An 18,487-nucleotide genomic window follows, 5' to 3' on the forward strand; every position below is an offset into this window, starting at 1 on the left:
TAAGCACCCGATACTAATTGTCTTCATGTGGCAATCAAATGTGGCAAATGCATTTTATTCTTCTTTGTCTTGTTTTCCAAAGGCTGGGGTCAATGCTACCTTACTGATTTTCTAAATGAAAAAGTTTTACTTCATACACCTGTCTACTGCCAAATTGTACTGCCCCCTACTCTACCTTATATCTGTTTTCTTTATTCCTAATGATACAGATTTTATTTATCTCTGGAAGGCACATAGGCAGGACTATTTTAACCTTTTGATTCACTAAACTTAGAACCAGTTTCCCAAATTATTCTGAATGTTGCTAGCAAAATTATTTTCCTATCATTGTTTTGAGTCATTCTTTGGTCTCTTTACAGGCTTTTAATTCATCCAACTAACTAAACTAAGAAGTAATAGTGATTAAGCATGCAGACTTGGAATCAAATTTCTTAGGCACCAATCATATTTTACCAGCTGAGTGATCTTAAGTTCTTTCACTTGTGTTTGCTAAATTTTCATTTATGTACTATGGGAATAATCAGAGCACCTTCCTCATAAAGTTCTGAAGACTGTATGATAAGACAATGCGGGGTACATGGTAACTGCTTGATAAATGGCATCTTTTGCCATTTTGATTATTAAGATCCTCACTTGATCCAAACACTCCCAAAGACTACCGTCCTATCCCTGAACTGTACTGTATTATCACCACCACTAGATCCTCCTAATATTATCTAGATCTATATTAATTGGCCTGCCACTGGACACACCTTATACAAAAGGTTGTGGTCCATGTATCCACTAGGTTCTGCCTGGTGCCGATGGATGTACCTTCTTGATGCTGATATCCCACCACCCTGACTCTTCTCCTATTGCTTGTTTCAGGGACATCCTGAAATTGCCTGTTGTACCTCACCCTTGTTTATAGGTCCTCATAATTTCCCACTGTCTAATGAGCCCCAATGAGCAGCAGTTATTCAACTAAATAGTGATCTTTATTCTGAAGATATACTTGTCTTCTTTATGTTATTCAAATATTAATGAACACTTAATAACCTATTTTACTGAATGTTGCCTTTTATATTATAGAAGTACTTTTGGTTGACCTTCATTCATTTCTAAATTGAAGGAATATGCTGCAGGTATTGGCCAGGTATAAGCCCCTATGTTAGGTACTGTGGAGTATCGCAGTATGTTAAACAGCTATGCTTCCAGAGGGCTGATATACAAATTGTACAGCACTTATATCCTCATAGGTGCTTTTGATCATGATAAACATGACATTTCCTCTGTTTCTTTTTCTCACTGATGTGGACAAATTAAACTACGTGCAAGGACATTTCAATGGCACATCAATTAGCATATTAATTAATATATGGACACAAAAAAATACATTGCATAGAAATAGTAAAGGCAAGTTTTTGTTTAAAGCCTGGTAATAAGAAATTTCAACAGTTGATCTTTTTAACTTTACTATATTGGTAAACATGCTATCACAAACAATATATTTATCAGAGTATACATCATGGGTATAAAAGGCACAAAACAAAGCCGGGGATTTGGCATGTTCAAGAGGTGCATCAACTGCCTCTAATGTACGTGCTTTGAACTCTCTCAGTGTGTTTATGAAATGGCCTACTGAAGCAAGCACTGAGAACCAGACTCAACTGAAATCCATCCAAGTCAGCAATTTGACAGAAACTAGGACAACAACTACAAAAATTATAACACACTCTCTCAAAAGTTCATTTCTGTCCTGTCTCAGAATCAGAATAAGAATGGAGAGCAAAAGTACTTTCCCTGCCTTAAAGAAATCTGATGGGGAATGCAGCAAGTTATTTCTTTTGCTGGTAAGCCTCCCTAAAAATCATCTGCTGAAGTTTTTAATTAGTGATGTTAGCTCATATGTCAGAGAATATATTTTTCTTCACAGCCCATGTCCTATTAAAGTTCCAGTCTTTGAAGGGTTCACCTGAGTCCAAACGATTAGAGAAGTCCCATATTATAATTCCACAAAAAATTACTTTAAAGTTATGGAAGAGGATTCACATTTTTTTATACTTGGCTTTTAAAGTCCACTTATGGTTATACAACATGGAGTAAAATGTTTCAAATAATAAATTTATAGAAGTATCTGAAAAAAATTGCACAAATGATGTGCATGTTCATTTATGTTCACTTAAAAGGAAAGTAGTGCTATCGGTTCTGAGACGTAACAAAAGGGGCTCTGTCTGTAAATGGCCAGTAAAGAATTTTTGAGGTGACTGTAAAATACATGAATTTTCAAAGAAACATACTGTCTTTGCTTTATACTAATGGGTACATTTGGTAAGTGTTAGCAGATATATAGTCCAATCTTGGCTCTTCAGAATAAAATGCCCTTAACTACACCTTTGCATTTGATATTTATTTTATTTTATTTTATTTTTGTATTTTTAGTAGAGACGGCATTTCACCATGTTAGCCAGGATGGTCTTGATCTCCTGATCTCCTGATCCACCCTCCTCGGCCTCCCAAAGTGCTGGGATTACAGGCATGAGCCACCGCGTCCGGCCTGCTTTTGATATTTAAAACTCTCAGAATTAAATGAAATCAGAAGAAGATTGCAGAAAACTAAGGCAATGTTTTGCTTATAAATCACATTTTCATGTAATTGGTTTACAGATATAGTCTTCTAGAACATTAAGTGACTGGAAATATGGATTTACAATTTTTTATAACCAGAAAAGTCTGCACGTGAGAAATAAGTCTAGGTCCTCTCACTAAACACACACAGTTTTAGACATTCTGAATTATCCTTTGCCACCTTTGTCCTAATGCCTAGAAAATGCTGAGTCTGAAAGAATCAAAACTATATAGTGCTCACATTTACTATTTTACTCATCCAGTAGTTTTTCATTTCAATTTCTAGGCTTCACTGTTTTTCTGAAATTCCACAGGTAAAACTAGAGTGCTGGGAAATGGAGACAGAAAATTAATGAAAAAGTACTCCCCTTGTGAGCTATTTCGTTTCTAAATGATCTAAAAATTCTCTGTCCTCAAGGGTATCAGATGCTGAGTGAAGTCTTAAGGGTATCAGTAGGCATTCAAATAAGAATACATATATAGGGATATCCATATATATTTGCTATAAATATTATTTGATGATTAACTTTGTTTTGCTTTCTTTACATCTATAGTTTCAGAAGACACTAGTATCTTGGTCTTTAGGAATATAAATAAATAAAAAACTAAGAGGCCTCAGTGCCCTCAGAATTCTTAGGACTAATGTTAAGGGAAAGAGAATGGGGTTCTTTAGCACACAATCGTTTAGGCTAAAACTTCACCTAATAACTTTATCTCTACTCACTTTATAATTTTACTAAGTATTTACATAATATTGGGTATATATTATATGAATATAAAATGTTTGATCAATGTTCATGGAACAAATTTAGAGTGAAGAAGAGATCATCAAGTCCTATTGAAAGTCACATTAATGCTATATCCATCATTACAAGGAAATACATATAGCATCCTATTTATTGTTAATGTTGGGAAGTTATTTCTATCGGGATAAATCAAGATTTATATATCTCAAGTGTGTGTTAGAGATGAAATAGAGATTGTGGTGAGGGAAAGTTCCTGAGTAATGTGCTGGAATAAGTCCACACAACTTTATTGCTCATACTTTGCCTTTACAGGCATAATTGCAGCTGAACAGTCATTAGGAACTGTGTGGTGGTTTATCTTCTCCAACGGCATTACTCACCTTCAGGTCCCGATGGACCACGCCCATCTGATGGCAGTGTAGCACAGCCTCCAGGATCTGCTGAATGCAATGACTGCATGCAAACACCAGGGGGCGTGTGTTAGTTCCAAGCTTACACTCACTGTCTGTATACCCTCAGAGAGACTGGGTTAAAGTGCAGAGCCAGCAGACAACTGGGGTTGTATTGTACCACCTTCAGTCATGTAAACATATTGCTCAAGTAGAGTGACTACTACCTCAGAACAATCAGATCTTGCCAGATGTGAGCCAGAATGTGGGTCCATTTGTTCTAGAAAAATCCATTTTGAAAATATTTCATGTCATTCAGAAGATCATTTCCTGGTTATAAATTCTCCCAGGAAATAAACTGGAACACAAATATAATCTTTATAGATTGTGTTCCGCGCCATCATATAAACTGTTTCCCTTTTCTCTCCCATTTTTCCACTATTGTCCTAAAAGCTGAACATTAACAGTCAGGGCACCATTAAGGTTAAATTAAGATACCTAATGAATTTTTGATAAATCATTAACTTCTTGTGCTTTAATTTAGCTGGCAATTATTATCTCTTGCCTAAGGGTTCATCAGACTCAAATGGAGCAATGCGTAACCAGTTGTTCTGCTACAGCAACCCATGGTCTCAGAACAGAAGTGGTGTTTAAATCTACAGGCGGACATACATCACAGGCCAAGTTTATCTCCAGGCAAATGCTGGGCAATTAAAGAAAGCCTACCCCTAAACCCCTTTTGGTAGTTTACTGCTTGGAAACTTAAAACAGGTTGTATTCTTCAGTATTCTTCCCTTTTTGCTATGATGTATATTTAGCCTGTAGATGAGCAAACTGGAAGAGGCATCATGCATTATCATTTCATCATTTACTCATTTTAGAAAAAAGTTGGGAAAGGCAAGGGAACCATTTTAAATACCCACCCTCTGCCCTTTACCCAGAAAAAAAACCAAAAGTGCTTTGATTCAGATTTATGGACTCCATATACTGACCTTCAGGTCCCTGTGAACTATGCCATTTAGGTGACAATGATTTACACTTTCTAGAATCTGCTGTATACAATGACTGCAAAGATACAAGGGCAGAATGGAAGGGAGAACATTTTAAAGGCACATAATCACATTGAATATGAAATAAAACAAAAGTCCCAATGAAACAAACAAACAAACAAAAATTATATTTCTTCACATGTTTTTTAGCTTTACATCGGAATCAAATAATGCTGAATAAAGCTAATTTTGGTTCTAACAAAAATGACATCCAACATAGACTTTGTGACATGTTCAGACAAAACAATTTGAGCTGTGTTGTTTTCATTGTAAGTATGCAAATTAGACAACATGTATAAGAAGGTAAAATTTCCATATTCAGAAATAAAAATTTATAAAGAATTCCCATAATGTTCTGGGAAAATTCTTCAGAGATATAAAATATCCAGGTATTTCTTATACACATCTAAACTGTTTAAAATCTGAGGTCACAATTAAACACGTGTTGAAACAAGAGGGTAAACACAGATGAAGTGGCAGGTGAAACAAGGGTCAAAAAAAATGGAGGGACACATTTACCATTTTGCCTTAGAAGTGTTGCTTTAGTAAAGTATATAACAGGAAAACAAATGCAAGTCTCCAACAATAACGGGAGAATTTAAAGCAAACCCATAAATAAAATAAACTCCGCATTAGTATAAGAATATTTTAGGGAAGAGCTAGGGAGCTTTCAAAGAATAAATAAATAGAAATTTATAATCCTCTGGAGCATTGGTAATTGTTAAACCTATTTCCATACACTTCAGTGAAGAAAAACTTTTGCTTCATACTATATCAAAAAGCACATTTTATGCTATTCTTATTAAAGGTTCACTGATGTCAAATGGACTGCTAATTAGAGAGGAGAAATCCTTGTTTGGCGCCTATAAGGTCCTGTGAGCTGTCGTCTGACATATAATAATGTAGAACCTATTACACTGATGAATTTTGTATAAGTTCACTGTGTAATTCAAATGTAAGTATGTCCTGAACTACATTTATTCATTGAAAGATGAAGCAAACATTTTAATAAGGACATTTTCAACCATTTAATGTATAATATTATTCCAAAGAAAAATCTTGAATTTAAAATAGTAATCACCCTCTGATTTATTACAATGTAAATATTTTAAAAATTGATCATGACTATGATTTTTCTAGTTCTCTTAATAACAATATGACTAAAAGGGTCTCACATTCATTGCTGCTGACTACATTGATTATTTAAGTATTGGTCATTATTTTTAAACCGTAGGAATCTTTTTTCTTTTACAATAATGTTCACTTTGCACTACTCTTTAGGAATATTTCTCTTACTGTTCTCAAACAACAAGGATACATTACTGAATCTTGGGAATAACAGAAGATAAAGAAGTAAACAATAATACATACTAAATGGACTTCACCATTTTTTTTACTAGTGAGAATGGATTCAATTCTTACATTTTCGAGAACTAGTAAAAATTTTTTACCATTTTCTTGACAATCAAATATCCTCTTTTGAGACAGGGTCTCACTCTGTCACCCAGACTGGAGTGCAGTGGCATGATCCCTGCAGCCTCCACCTCCTAGATTCAAGGGATTCTCCTGCCTCAGCCTCCAGATTATCTGGGACTACAGAAGTGTGGCGCCACACCTGGCTAATTTTATATTTTCAGTAGAGAGGGGGTTTCACCATGTTGCCCAGGCTGGTCTCGAACTCCTGGGCTCGAGCATTCCTCCCACCTTGGCCTCCCAAAGTTCTGGGACTATAGGAGTGGGCCATCACATCTGACTGAGAAATAGCCTCCTTATTCTTGTAGTGAGAAGGAAATGTTTCTTCTCTTTAATTTTGTCTGAGAGCTTTCATAAAAAAAATCTTAGGGCTCTTTAGCAGTAAAAATTGTCTCTATTTTAATTTCAACCAGTATTTTTCAAACCAAGTAACAGCCTGTTTAACATAACTTTGAAGGGCAAAATAAATGAAATTCCCCAGTTTAGTACCTTGATTAAAAGTACTACTGTTTCTTGGCAAGTAGCCAAATAGCTACTTCCAGAGGTTCCCCCGAGGCCCCTTTCAGGACCCTAATGTGGGGATTTGGGGTAAACTGAGCAAGTGATGATTCACTCATCATAGTATAAATTACACAGAATTTTCTATTTGACGTTGGCCATAAAAATTACATTAAAAAATTAGAGTGTAGTCATGTACGGATAGATTCGCAAAATGCCATAAACAGTGCATTAAACCAAGAAGAAAACTTAGAAACTTAGAAGTGTGCCTCTGAGGGCAAGGAGGGGCTGGGAACCTTAATATCAGCTGGACATCTGTTGAGGGTCAGGCTACAATGGGATTAGCAAGCCTTGGGAAGCTCCGACGGCATTAGAGAATGGAGACAGATTCAATCTCTCCCCTCAAACATCTCATTTACATTGCTAATAATGAGCCAATCACTCTTGATCAGATTTTTAAAATTAAATGACAGTTACAGAATATATAAAAGTACACAGGAAAATTAACACCATGCAGTCTAAGTAATATCTAAGCAAGTGGTTAATGTTACTCCACTCCAAAAATGTTGCCTTGGGTAGTCTCGGAAGTTGCAAATTAGACAAAAAACTTAGTCTTTTTTAACTTTTGTAAAGATTTTGCCAATTAACAAGATAGAAAAATTACTCTTGAACTCTCTTAAATGTTTGAATAAATATTTTTCAACTCAGAGGTCCAAGGGTTTTAATGATATTTCCAAAGAGTTAATTAGCTAATAATAGGTACTTAAAAAGGCCACTGAGACTTTCTTCAGTCTGTTTCTGCTTTGTGATTAGATATTCATTGTTCAGTAGAACTTTCTGTGATGATGATAATGTTATATATCTGGTCTGGCCAATTGGTAGCTACTAGACACTTGTGGCTACTAGGCAGTTGGCTAGACTAGCTACATGGTCAGACCAACTGAGAAATACATTTTTAATTTAATCTAATTTTAATTAACAAATTGGAATACCCACATGTGACTACTGGCTAACACTGGGCAACCTAGAATCTATCTAGGGATTAGAGGATTTCAATCTTTGATCTCTGACCTTTACTAAAAAATATATTGCTTTAGCAGAAGTCATTCCAGTTAGGTGGGGTGTTTTGCTTTGTTTTTTCTTATTGTTTTTGATAAAATATGTAATTTAACTACAGATGTTAGATAAAAATATAGACCAGATTCATAGTTTTTTTTTTTTTTTTTTCCTAAGGATCATCCCAGAGATCCTTAAAATATCTGTTTGTACAAATATGCATTTGTAAAGAAATATACTGAAAAAGTATTATTTGAATGTTGAGTCTTGTATCTTGCCCAGGGCAAGTCACTTACCTGGCATCAGCTTCACTGTAGTATTCTCTTGCCACTATGTCTTCAAATAGTTCACCTCCAGTAACTCTGGGAAGATAAAAAAAGATAATCGCATTTAAAAAGAAGAAAAAAATAAGCATCAATAGATTTGCAAATGTGTCCATATAGATTTGTTCTTAGATGATTTAAAAAATTATCAAAACATTTTAAAACATGAGACAGTGTTCATAAGTCAAATCTATATTATACTAAACATTTTAATCTTTTTTATTTGTCTATCATTAGACACATGAGGTCACAATTTTCTGTATGCCATAAATATATTAGGCAATATCTTTTACAGAAAATGGTTTTCATTTCAATTTTTCAAATATTAATTGATACCTGACAAAATTTTGGCACAGTTTAGAAACATTTTCTGAACGAAAGGAGATGATACACATCATAGCTATTGAGTATGAGTTTGCAGGCTGTATCCTTCCATGTATCCTTTTGCTATTTTTGCATGTGTGCATCCTTAAATATACATTTTTCCCCTTGAAAACACACACATAAAAATACTTTTCCCACAAAAGTGAGATCACATACTATATGTAAATAATTAAGCTAATTATATGTGTCATTTTACATTAAATTATGGCACCATGTCATATATCAGAAGCATTTTCCCCTAATTTAATGTAACATAGCAATCAATAGAGATATGCATGTGTGTACATACATGCGTGCACACACATATATGTGCATATTAGAGGGTATTTCTACAAGAGAAATTCTTACAGGTAAAATTACTGGGTGAAAGAGTACCCACATTTAAAATTTTGTAGAGCAGACAGGGCAAATTGCCTTCCAAAATGGTTGTACCTTCAACATTGTGAAGGTGCCCACATGCCCAAATCATTACTAATAATAGTTATTATTAATAAATAAACACCTATTCAATTGTGGAAAATTCATGTTAATATGAATTTCTTGGTTATTAGTAAGGTAGACCATTTTCTCATTTATCAACCATTTCTTCTTCTGCTATGATCTGGCTTGATTTTAAAAGGATATTTCATTTTTGGGATTTAACCTTGTAAGAGCTAACATTTGCTGAGTTCTTACAATAAACCACACAGTGTACTAAGCATTATATTAATTCATAAATCCCCACAATTGCCCGCCAAGCAATTCCCCTGTCAGTTTATTGATGAGAAAATGGAGGCCCAGAGAAGTTAAGTAACTTGCCCAAGATCACAAAGTCTTTAGTGACACAGGTAGGCCATTGACTCCACAGCTCATGCCCTCAACCACTCCACAGTGCAGATATTCCAATAATGACATTGCCAGCCTTTCCAGTTTAGAAGGCATGAGTCATTTGGAAAAGCATCAAGTAAAGGGATAGAGCTTCATGTATGAACACTATAGAGTGAGATAAAAGGATGCTAAATTAGTTTTTCTTTTTGTTCACTTATTTGCTTTTTTGCTTTATTAAGTTCTGAAACATCATCAAAGGATAGCATGTTTTAGAGATCACCAGTTAGTATTCTCTCCCTTATTCTCCTTCCCAAAAGGAAAAGATGGGATACTAAAAATTATAAATATATTTGAACATTTATGCAAATTCTGCCTCTCTTAATTGCATTCTGGATACTTCCAAGTCCTTTCATGTCAGTCATTATTTCCAGTTCTATTATTTTTACATATAAAATGTTTACCTAAAATTATCATATAAATCTTCATATAGGCATGTTCTAAAAATCATGGTTACATGTACATAATTCCGTTTAGTAGCATAGCTATTCATTCCAATTAGAATCTATAATAAGGCTATCACACAATGTACCTTACATAAATTACAATGCAAAATAATTCGACAAAAAACACTTTCAACAAATCTACTGTTGCCTGTATAGTGATAACAATTTTTGTGAGATTTCTTCCTTTGAATGTGACTAATGTATTATAGATACAATATGTACTCATAGTTATCCTTGTTTTTGACCATAAGTGCCTAGAAAACCTACATATATTAGACAATTTGGGATTGTTAAAATGTTTAATAAACATTGATTAAAGTCTACTGACATTAATAAAATTGCTGCTATTTATAGGCTCTTTAACATATATTTGCCCTATGAGAAATACCAGATCCTGGATCACTGGGCTATCAACTTACTGATCTTTGTTATGTTAGCATCTAACCTAGCATTAATACATATTTGCTTAATTAATGACTCTTGAAGTAATGATTAAATGAATTAACCCAGCTAGAGAATCATGCTATCCATTTAATTTACTGTAAGTCTGGACTTTACCTGAGCTCAAAAAAAATCATACACATACCAAAGTTTAGTTATACATAGCAATAGGTTTTATTTCCTAAGGGGTTCATATTTAAAGAAGAATACTTAAAAGTCAGGGGGACTAGCATTCTGGTAGTTTTCAATAAATCATAATAGCTTTAGACAAATTTGAGGGGTGTAGAGTTTCATGTTGAGTTTTAGATTATGTAGTTAACTGTGTCTGACAACATTCTCTCTCTTAGCATTCATTTTTCCCAATATTTAAAAATATCTTTACACAAATGAAACCATTTTATCATTTCTTCTATATGTATGATAAATGTCTGAAAAGGAAAAAATGGCAGTTATAATAGATTTCAATGTCTTGAAGAGAAGCTACTGAATTTTCTAACTTTAACATATTTCTATACTCACATTGCTGTTTAATAGACCACAAAGTTAAGCCATAGTTATTACATATTTTTGAAAATTTTTAGTGTGTTGTGTGAAATTTCATATAGTGCCCAAATTAAATCAGTTTCATGAATAAACTGTTAACCAATTAGAGATTTTGTGAATAAATTGATGTTAGAGTTCTACTATGATATGAAGCATATCAATTATAAATTTGAAGCATTAATTACCATTTATGAATCTCCAGAACATTAGGGCTCACAAGGAAAAAAAAAGATAACTCTAGAACATGAAAAGACGAGACTACATATCAGAAAGATACATATTTGTGTTATTGTTGTTATTTATAGTGATGTTGATTCACACTGTATTACCCTGTATAATAAATTGTTCTTTTGTTTCTAGTATACAATTTGTAACTCACATCAGAAATGGTTAAAATTAGTTTCATCCAGAATACAACATTCATAAAATTTCATCAGTAACAGATCTTTGACCATGAGGTTGAGCAGCAAGTAGAGTCAAAGACTGGGCTTTAAAAAAAAAAAAGTGTCACATTAACCCAAGGAATAGCCCTGACTTGGAGATTAAAAGCAGTGCTCAAGGTGGTGGGGGAAAGCCAGGAACTTCAGTTTGGAGCCGACGCAAAACAGGAACCAAGAGAGGCACCTAGTTAATGTACAAGTAGGAGGCAATCTTGCTAAGGTAGGACTGGGACTAACTCCTGGAAAAATGAGTAATTTCCCCTGGGAAATTAACTTAAAGCTGAAGAACAAGCCTAGTGAGATGAAATTGCCAGACCTGAAATCCAAACCTCTGAGCAGAGGTAACAGAGGTTCATTAAGCAGTTAAGCAAAGAATCACCATCAGATTTTTGTTTGTCAAAAAACATATCTCATGCTGCCTTGCATTTAAGCAATTGATACGTCTTCATTTAGTGATGAAGGCAGAAATTGTAATGGTGACATATTCATCTGTGTCACCTGCATGGTCATCCAACACACTGTCTTCCACTTGTTGAACAATAACAACAAATATTCATTGGGTGCTTATTGTGTGTGCAACTACCTGGATATTTGTGCCCCCTCCTCAATTAACAGGTTAAAATCCTAACTCCTAAAGTGCTGATATTAGGAGGTGGGGCCTGTGGGAGGTAATCAGGTCATGAGGGTGGAGCCCTCATTTGGTGCCCTTACCAAAGGGACTCCAGAGAGCTCTCTCCTCTCTTTTCTCCATGTAGAAATATAAGAAAAAGTCAGTAGACTGCAGTCCAGGAAAGAGCCCTCGCCAGAACCAGACCACGCTGGCACTCTGATCTCAGACTTCCAGCCTTCAGGACTGTGAGAAATGTCTGTTGTTCAAGCCACCCAGGCTATGGTATTCTGTTAAGCAGCCCAAAAGACTAAGAAAATGTGCCAAGACCAAGCGCTGTTCTAAGTGCTCTAGAGATTGTAACACAGCAACCCTATGAAGTAGATACTAGTGCTATTTCTGTTTTACAGACAAGGAAACGAAAGTAATGGAGATTAAGGACATTTCCCAAGAAACACACACAAAAGAAAGGAAAAGGACTAGTTTTTTTCTTGCCTGTGCTGCCCTACTAGCTTGCCCCTTGTACACAATTTGGGGAGCAGAGCAGGGTAAGACAAGGGGCTTGGAATAGCCCAAAGGATCATGCAAAAAGACTGGGAAGAATACAGACATAAAGAATTCCCACTTACATGCCCTTTAATCATTGATTAAAGTCAGACAGTTTGACTACTGGTGGGGGCAGGAGAGTAGTCACTGGTCAGTGTGAAGCTGATCAGGGCTCATTAGTAGGAGTGTGACTGGGTGTCTTGGCTGGATGATTCTACATTATGAGTGTGCAGCTGTCCTATATATGGCAAGACTTCAACACCAGGCCCCGTTCTAGGTGCGGCAGCACTGCCTTGTCAGCGTGCCAACCAGTGTGCCAACTCCATCCATTCCTAGTTGCCCCAGGGGCTCCCTAAGGACCCCTGAAGGGAACCATGTGTCCAAATGAACAAAATCTATGGGGATACAATGAAAAATGTAGGTCCCCTTAGCACCATGTTCTAAGACATAAAGTAAATCAAGCCAACCACTGGTGTAAGGGTCTGTCAGGCAGAGCACATGAATGATAATGGGACATTGTCTCTTCAGCACCTTACACAGTGCCTGGCACACAGAAAGAGCTTAATAAATGTTTTCCGAGTGAATAAGTGATTAAATAATTAAATGGGTGAATGAAACGATAAGCACCAGTTCATGATTTTCTGGTTTGACCTGTTATTTGAGCTGGTACCTGAAGGTGAAGAGGCCCAATCACCTTTTCTATTATGTATCTACTGATCTCTAACTAAATCTTGCTGATTGTATCTCCAAAATAGGACTTGAATCAAGACTACTATCTCCACCACAATGTCACCAGCCTAAGTCTCTGCTATCTCTCACATGTACCACTGCAATAACTCCTAACGGGCCCCATTTCCTATCTTGGCTCCCCCCACCCCCTGCCCCGCATCAACTCTCCACAAAATAGCTGTAAATGTACATCCAATTTTGTCACATGTCTGCATTAAACTCTTCAGTAGCTGTACACTGATTTTTCAGGCCAGCTCCTGACATGACCTTCATGTCTCTGCTTAATTTGTATCCCACCTATCTCCCAGTTGAGGCCCCTGTCTGTCTAGGTCTAGTGATGGCCTTCCTCCACTTCCTCAAGCATAGCAAGCTCCTTCTTGCCCCACGGCCTTTCCACATGCTTGTCTCTCTTCCAGGAATTCCCAAGAACACTCATGGAGAAGTAGAATGTCAAATTTGACAGTAAGTGGTTTTTCTGCAGTGTCTGTGAGGTGAGAGTTATTTATAGCATCCTTTCTATGTCCTTGTGGAAATATTAATAATGAATTTAGGGCTGTGCAAACTGTGTTTTGGAGACTAGCTCTTATGTCTTACCATAGTACTTATCTTTTCTGATTTGAGGCTGGTTTATGGAGTCAGATTACCTCTTCAGAAGCCCATAATATGTAACTGCACAGTTTTGCACCAGTCCTACCGTTAGCTTCCCAAAATTCCACTTGGCACATACACATATATTATGAGCATGGATGAGTTGATATAATAATGCACTCAAATCTTTGGAAGACACAACAGCTGATGCTAGAGTACCTGTGCATATATAAAACAAATTTTTAAAATAGCAAAACACTAATAGTCCACTCAGATAGATTAGTGAGTGCCCTGTTGGGGCATTCGGCTTCCCTGTTAAGCATAACCTTTGGTTCCTGAGATGTATAGTTCTTGGAGTTGAACCTGGGCCCAGACCCAAAGATGCAAGACACTCTTTTAGAGGTAAAGAATCTGGCTGAAAGGAATTGATTACACACTAGACCCAGAGTTGGGCAAAATAATCTCCCATTAAAGTAGTGAGACAAAAGGAGAAATAACACACTCATGTAACTCACAATGTAGTTAAACCACATATACAAAAATTCCTTTTTTATAATCACCATTTAACTTTCTGCTTCATCTATCTAAGCTAATTGAATAACCAAGTCACATTTTAAGAGTTAATTTTCATATATGTATATAGTCTTTTAATTCTTGAAGTCACTAATCTTTATTGGTCCAAATTTTTTTAGTAATTTGCTATCAATAATTTTTATTATGGCCCCAATATTTTTAGTACTTCGCTATCATTAAATTATATATACAGTTGTCTCTCTGTATATGAGGATTTCACATGGCAGATTCAACCAACTGAGGATCAAAAATACAGTATTCAAAAATAAACAAATAACAATTAAAAATATTTAAGTATACTGGAGGATGTGCATAGGTTATAGGCAAATACAGTATTATGCCATTTTATATCAGGGACTTCAGTATCTGCAGATTTTGTTATCCGAGAGGGTCCTCGAATCAATCTTCTGTGGATAGCAAGGAACAACTATAATACATATACACACACACACACACACACATATACTATTAGGTTATGTGTGTATATATATGTAATTTCACTTATAAAATACTGATTTTGCTGGGTGTGGTGGCTCACGCCTATACTCCCTGCACTTTGGGAGGCTGAGATGGGAGGACTGCTTGAGCCTGGGAGTTCAAGAACAACCTAGGTAACATAATGAGAGCCTGCCAGGCGGGGTGGTATGAACCTGTAGTCCTAGCTATCCAGGAAGCTGAAGTGGGAGGATCCCTTGAGTCTGTGAGATTGAGGCTGCAGAGAGCCATGATCATGCCACTGCACTCAAACCTAGATGGCAGAACGAGACCCTGTTTCAAAAACAAACAAACAAACAAATAAATAAATAAATAAAGCAAATACTCATTTAAAGAGGTGAATGGAGGATTTCTAACATATCAGGCATTTCAAAAGGCATCTGACCTATATACTCTACTGTGCATTAAAAAAACACAAAGGAAATGAAAGAAATCACTGTATATGGTTTTACAAGCACCACAGATATTCTAAAGATAACAAGAATATTTACAAAATATATTTTTAAAAGAATAGAGAAGTTCATCTAATTAGAAACAATTTGAGTACACAGAGGAATTATGTATTAACTATTGGAATTCAGTAAGCCTATCAGAAGTTTTGCTGAATAAAAGATAAATTAAACTCTCAATACCTATGCTATCATTTGTCATTCACTAGACTAAGTTTCAAACAATATAATATAGACATGATTATTTTTATTTATCTATATGTTAAAATCATTGCCATTTAAAAATCCCTTGTATTACCACAATTTTTGCTCATATTTTCTTATTTATTATGCTTGGGTAATCCTTAGAGAAAAATTATAATCACTTTAAAAAATATCTGCCATTGGCCCACTGATGAATGTTACTAACTGAGTATCATCACCTGATAAGCTACATATTATTAATGTCACATGTACTGATACAGCCTAGGAATTCTGCCAGGGTTAGGCTGAGCCTTCCTGTGCAGGTAAGATTTCACTGTTAATGCCAAGGCAACTGTCTTTGACTGAAAACATCATCACAGTTAAATTGTGTTTCACATATTAATTGGGATGAAATAGTTTCTGTATATTAGTAATTCATCTAAAAGTTAGCTTTGGTCATCAGAAAAATGAGCATTTATTTAGCCACAAAATGTGTAGATCTTGTTATGAAAGTAGGAAAGCTACTGTAGATAATGGGTGAATTTATACCCCAAAGTTCAGATTCTAACATATTTCTAATCATCAATACTCCAGAAAGAATCCTGAAATAGAGGTGACAGATGAGTGAAGCTACTGATTTGTTGATACGCCCCTACACGACAACAGGTTTTCCAGGTTCTGGAACATCGGGGGTTTCAAAGATGTCAGACAAGAAGAGATTCTATCATTTATCAGTCTTCAATACTCAGAAGACCAGCAGATCCTCTACTGGAGAGGAGATACTGTTACTGTTGATCTCTGTGAGTGTGTAGATGTTTACAAAGGAGAGCTCAAGCTACAGGTGGCTGCAAGCTATTTAAATGATCCTTCTTGTTTTGAGGATACCAGGACATCCCGTACCAAGTTCTCCAGTGGGTGACTCATTTGTTCTCACTGCATTTTTTTTCCTGAAAATACGAATAACTTCATGGAGAGTTAAACTTTGTCATTAAGCAGTGTCATTTATATACAAATTTTACAAACATTACTCAACTGTATTCATTATATGTGTGAGCTTTGCCCATGCTAATGGACAGGAATATAAAGAATCAAGTTGTAACTTCTATCAAGCATCTAGTCTTGTGGGTCAGAGAAACTTTCACAGAGGAGGTGCTATCCAAGGAGGACCTTACATAAATGAGGAAGAGTTGGCCAGGAAGAAATGTGGGACATGAACACCTAGGAAGAAACAGGAGTTCAACTGGAAAGAGGAGAGAAAAAAGGAACAAAAGAGTTGGAAATAGGAATCTCAGTTTCCCCTTATTTGGTCTCTAACTTTCCTCTCATTCCTCACATTATTCAGGATATATTTTATTACTACAGGGACTTACAAGCCAGGTGTGGTGGCTCAGGTTTGTGACCTCAGCATTTTGGGAGGCCAAGGCAGGAGGATCACTTGAGCCCAGGAATTCAAGACCAGTCTGGGCAACATAGTGAGATTGCATATCTATAAAAAATTAAAAAATTAGCTGGACATGCCGGAGCATGCCTTTAATCTCAGCCACTCAAGAGGCTTAGGGAGAAGGATTGCTTGAGCTCAGAGGGTAGAGGTTGTAGTGACCTATGATCACGGCACTGCACTCCAGCCTGGGAGAAAGTACTAGACTCCGTCTCTTAAAAACAAACAAAAAATCACCTTCTCCCAAACGTGCTCAACATGCTTTTTGATATGCTCTAGTGACTGTGCTTTTACAATGAAAACTAGTAGCTCATTTCTAGTTACATAACATTTTCCCATTTATCTGAATAAAGGCTTAAGTCAATCTAGACATTTTTAAAAAGATAATGTCAGATTAATCTCCACACAGGCTTAACAGAAACAATGCTTTCTGAAGGGATGTCTAAGATAGTAATATCATTTTAAAAAAAAATATCAAGAGTTATTGCTGGTTTTATTCCCAACCTTTTGATTTTGTCGACAGCTAAGAAGTGACTTAGTAATTGTTTTTAGGTTTAACATCCATCCTCACAAGTTCTTCATGCTTCAGCTTGAGTGTTCTGTTGCCATGTACTACAAATATCATCAGACAACAGATTTCTTATTCTTTTACTGGCATTATAGTTGGGTCTCTGGAATATTACTGAATGGTTTATTGTATGTGTGCATGCATACACGTGTATACACAAGCATACACACCCACTTAGTAAGCGTTCAAAAAAAGCCTGATTTGCTCTAGTAATTTTAGCTGACTTTTTACTGGATATGAAATGTTCAATGAATTAAAAAATAAGCATCACAGTAAAGCTGCATAATTCAATTTAATTTGAAAAGAGAGGACTAGTCTGAATAGCCATATTTCTAAATTTTGGAATATTTTTCTAAGGAAATGAAAATGCATTTCTTTTAAGTAAAGGGTGATAAAGTCTTATTTGACTCCTTTACAAATTAGAAATTCTGCCAGAGCTCCATTAAGAAACAGCTAAGCAGAGGCATCCCACATGCAAATTACTACGTTAAGTAATTATCTAAAATCTTATTTATACTCATTTTCTTAGCACATTGCCTATTTAGAATACAGAGATTGAGGTAAGTCTAGATCATTCAAATTATTGTCAATTTAAAAATTATTCACTTACTCATATATTTGTGTGTTACTTATACTATACTATCTTCTTAAAGGGATTTGAGACAGCGTATCACCTGTCAAATTATCTGAATTATCAAATTTCCCCATGTGATCTCTAAATGCATGCTTTTTTCTTTTTCAGGCTAACATATAAAAGAAGGAGCAACAGATTTATACTTAATTGCTGCCTACAAAGATCTATACAGCCTTACATTGCTTCCATTTTTAATAATTATAACAGTTTAGTAAGACAAATGTGCTTGATTTTAATAATCAATTGTTCATTGAATCAAAAACTATTTGTTGCTTTTTATGTGCAAAAGTTAGGCAACTAATTTACTGAAACTTGCTTTAATAGTTTGGTTCAGGCCGGGCGCGGTGGCTCAAGCCTGTAATCCCAGCACTTTGGGAGGCCGAGACGGGCGGATCACGAGGTCAGGAGATCAAGACCA

General features: G+C 35.7%; 1 protein-coding gene across 5 annotated transcripts in view; it reads right to left on the reverse strand.

Moving 5' to 3' along the window:
- Window positions 1–18,487, reverse strand: part of CAMK2D (calcium/calmodulin-dependent protein kinase II delta) — a 319,303-nt gene that overhangs the window by 87,712 nt on the left and 213,104 nt on the right. For 4 of the 5 annotated variants that reach the window (XM_011948374.1, XM_011948371.1, XM_011948373.1 and 1 more), the window contains exons 5-6: window positions 8,115–8,180; window positions 4,735–4,807 (exon numbers count right to left, since the gene is read on the reverse strand). In XM_011948374.1, the coding sequence (XP_011803764.1) occupies window positions 4,735–4,807; window positions 8,115–8,180 (139 nt within the window). Of the gene's footprint in view, window positions 1–3,733; window positions 3,807–4,734; window positions 4,808–8,114; window positions 8,181–18,487 lie in introns of all 5 variants that reach the window. The other variant, XM_011948370.1, reaches the window with a different exon arrangement.

The sequence above is a fragment of the Colobus angolensis genome, unplaced genomic scaffold, assembly GCF_000951035.1.
Source record: "Colobus angolensis palliatus isolate OR3802 unplaced genomic scaffold, Cang.pa_1.0 Scaffold279, whole genome shotgun sequence".
Lineage (NCBI taxonomy): Eukaryota > Metazoa > Chordata > Mammalia > Primates > Cercopithecidae > Colobus > Colobus angolensis.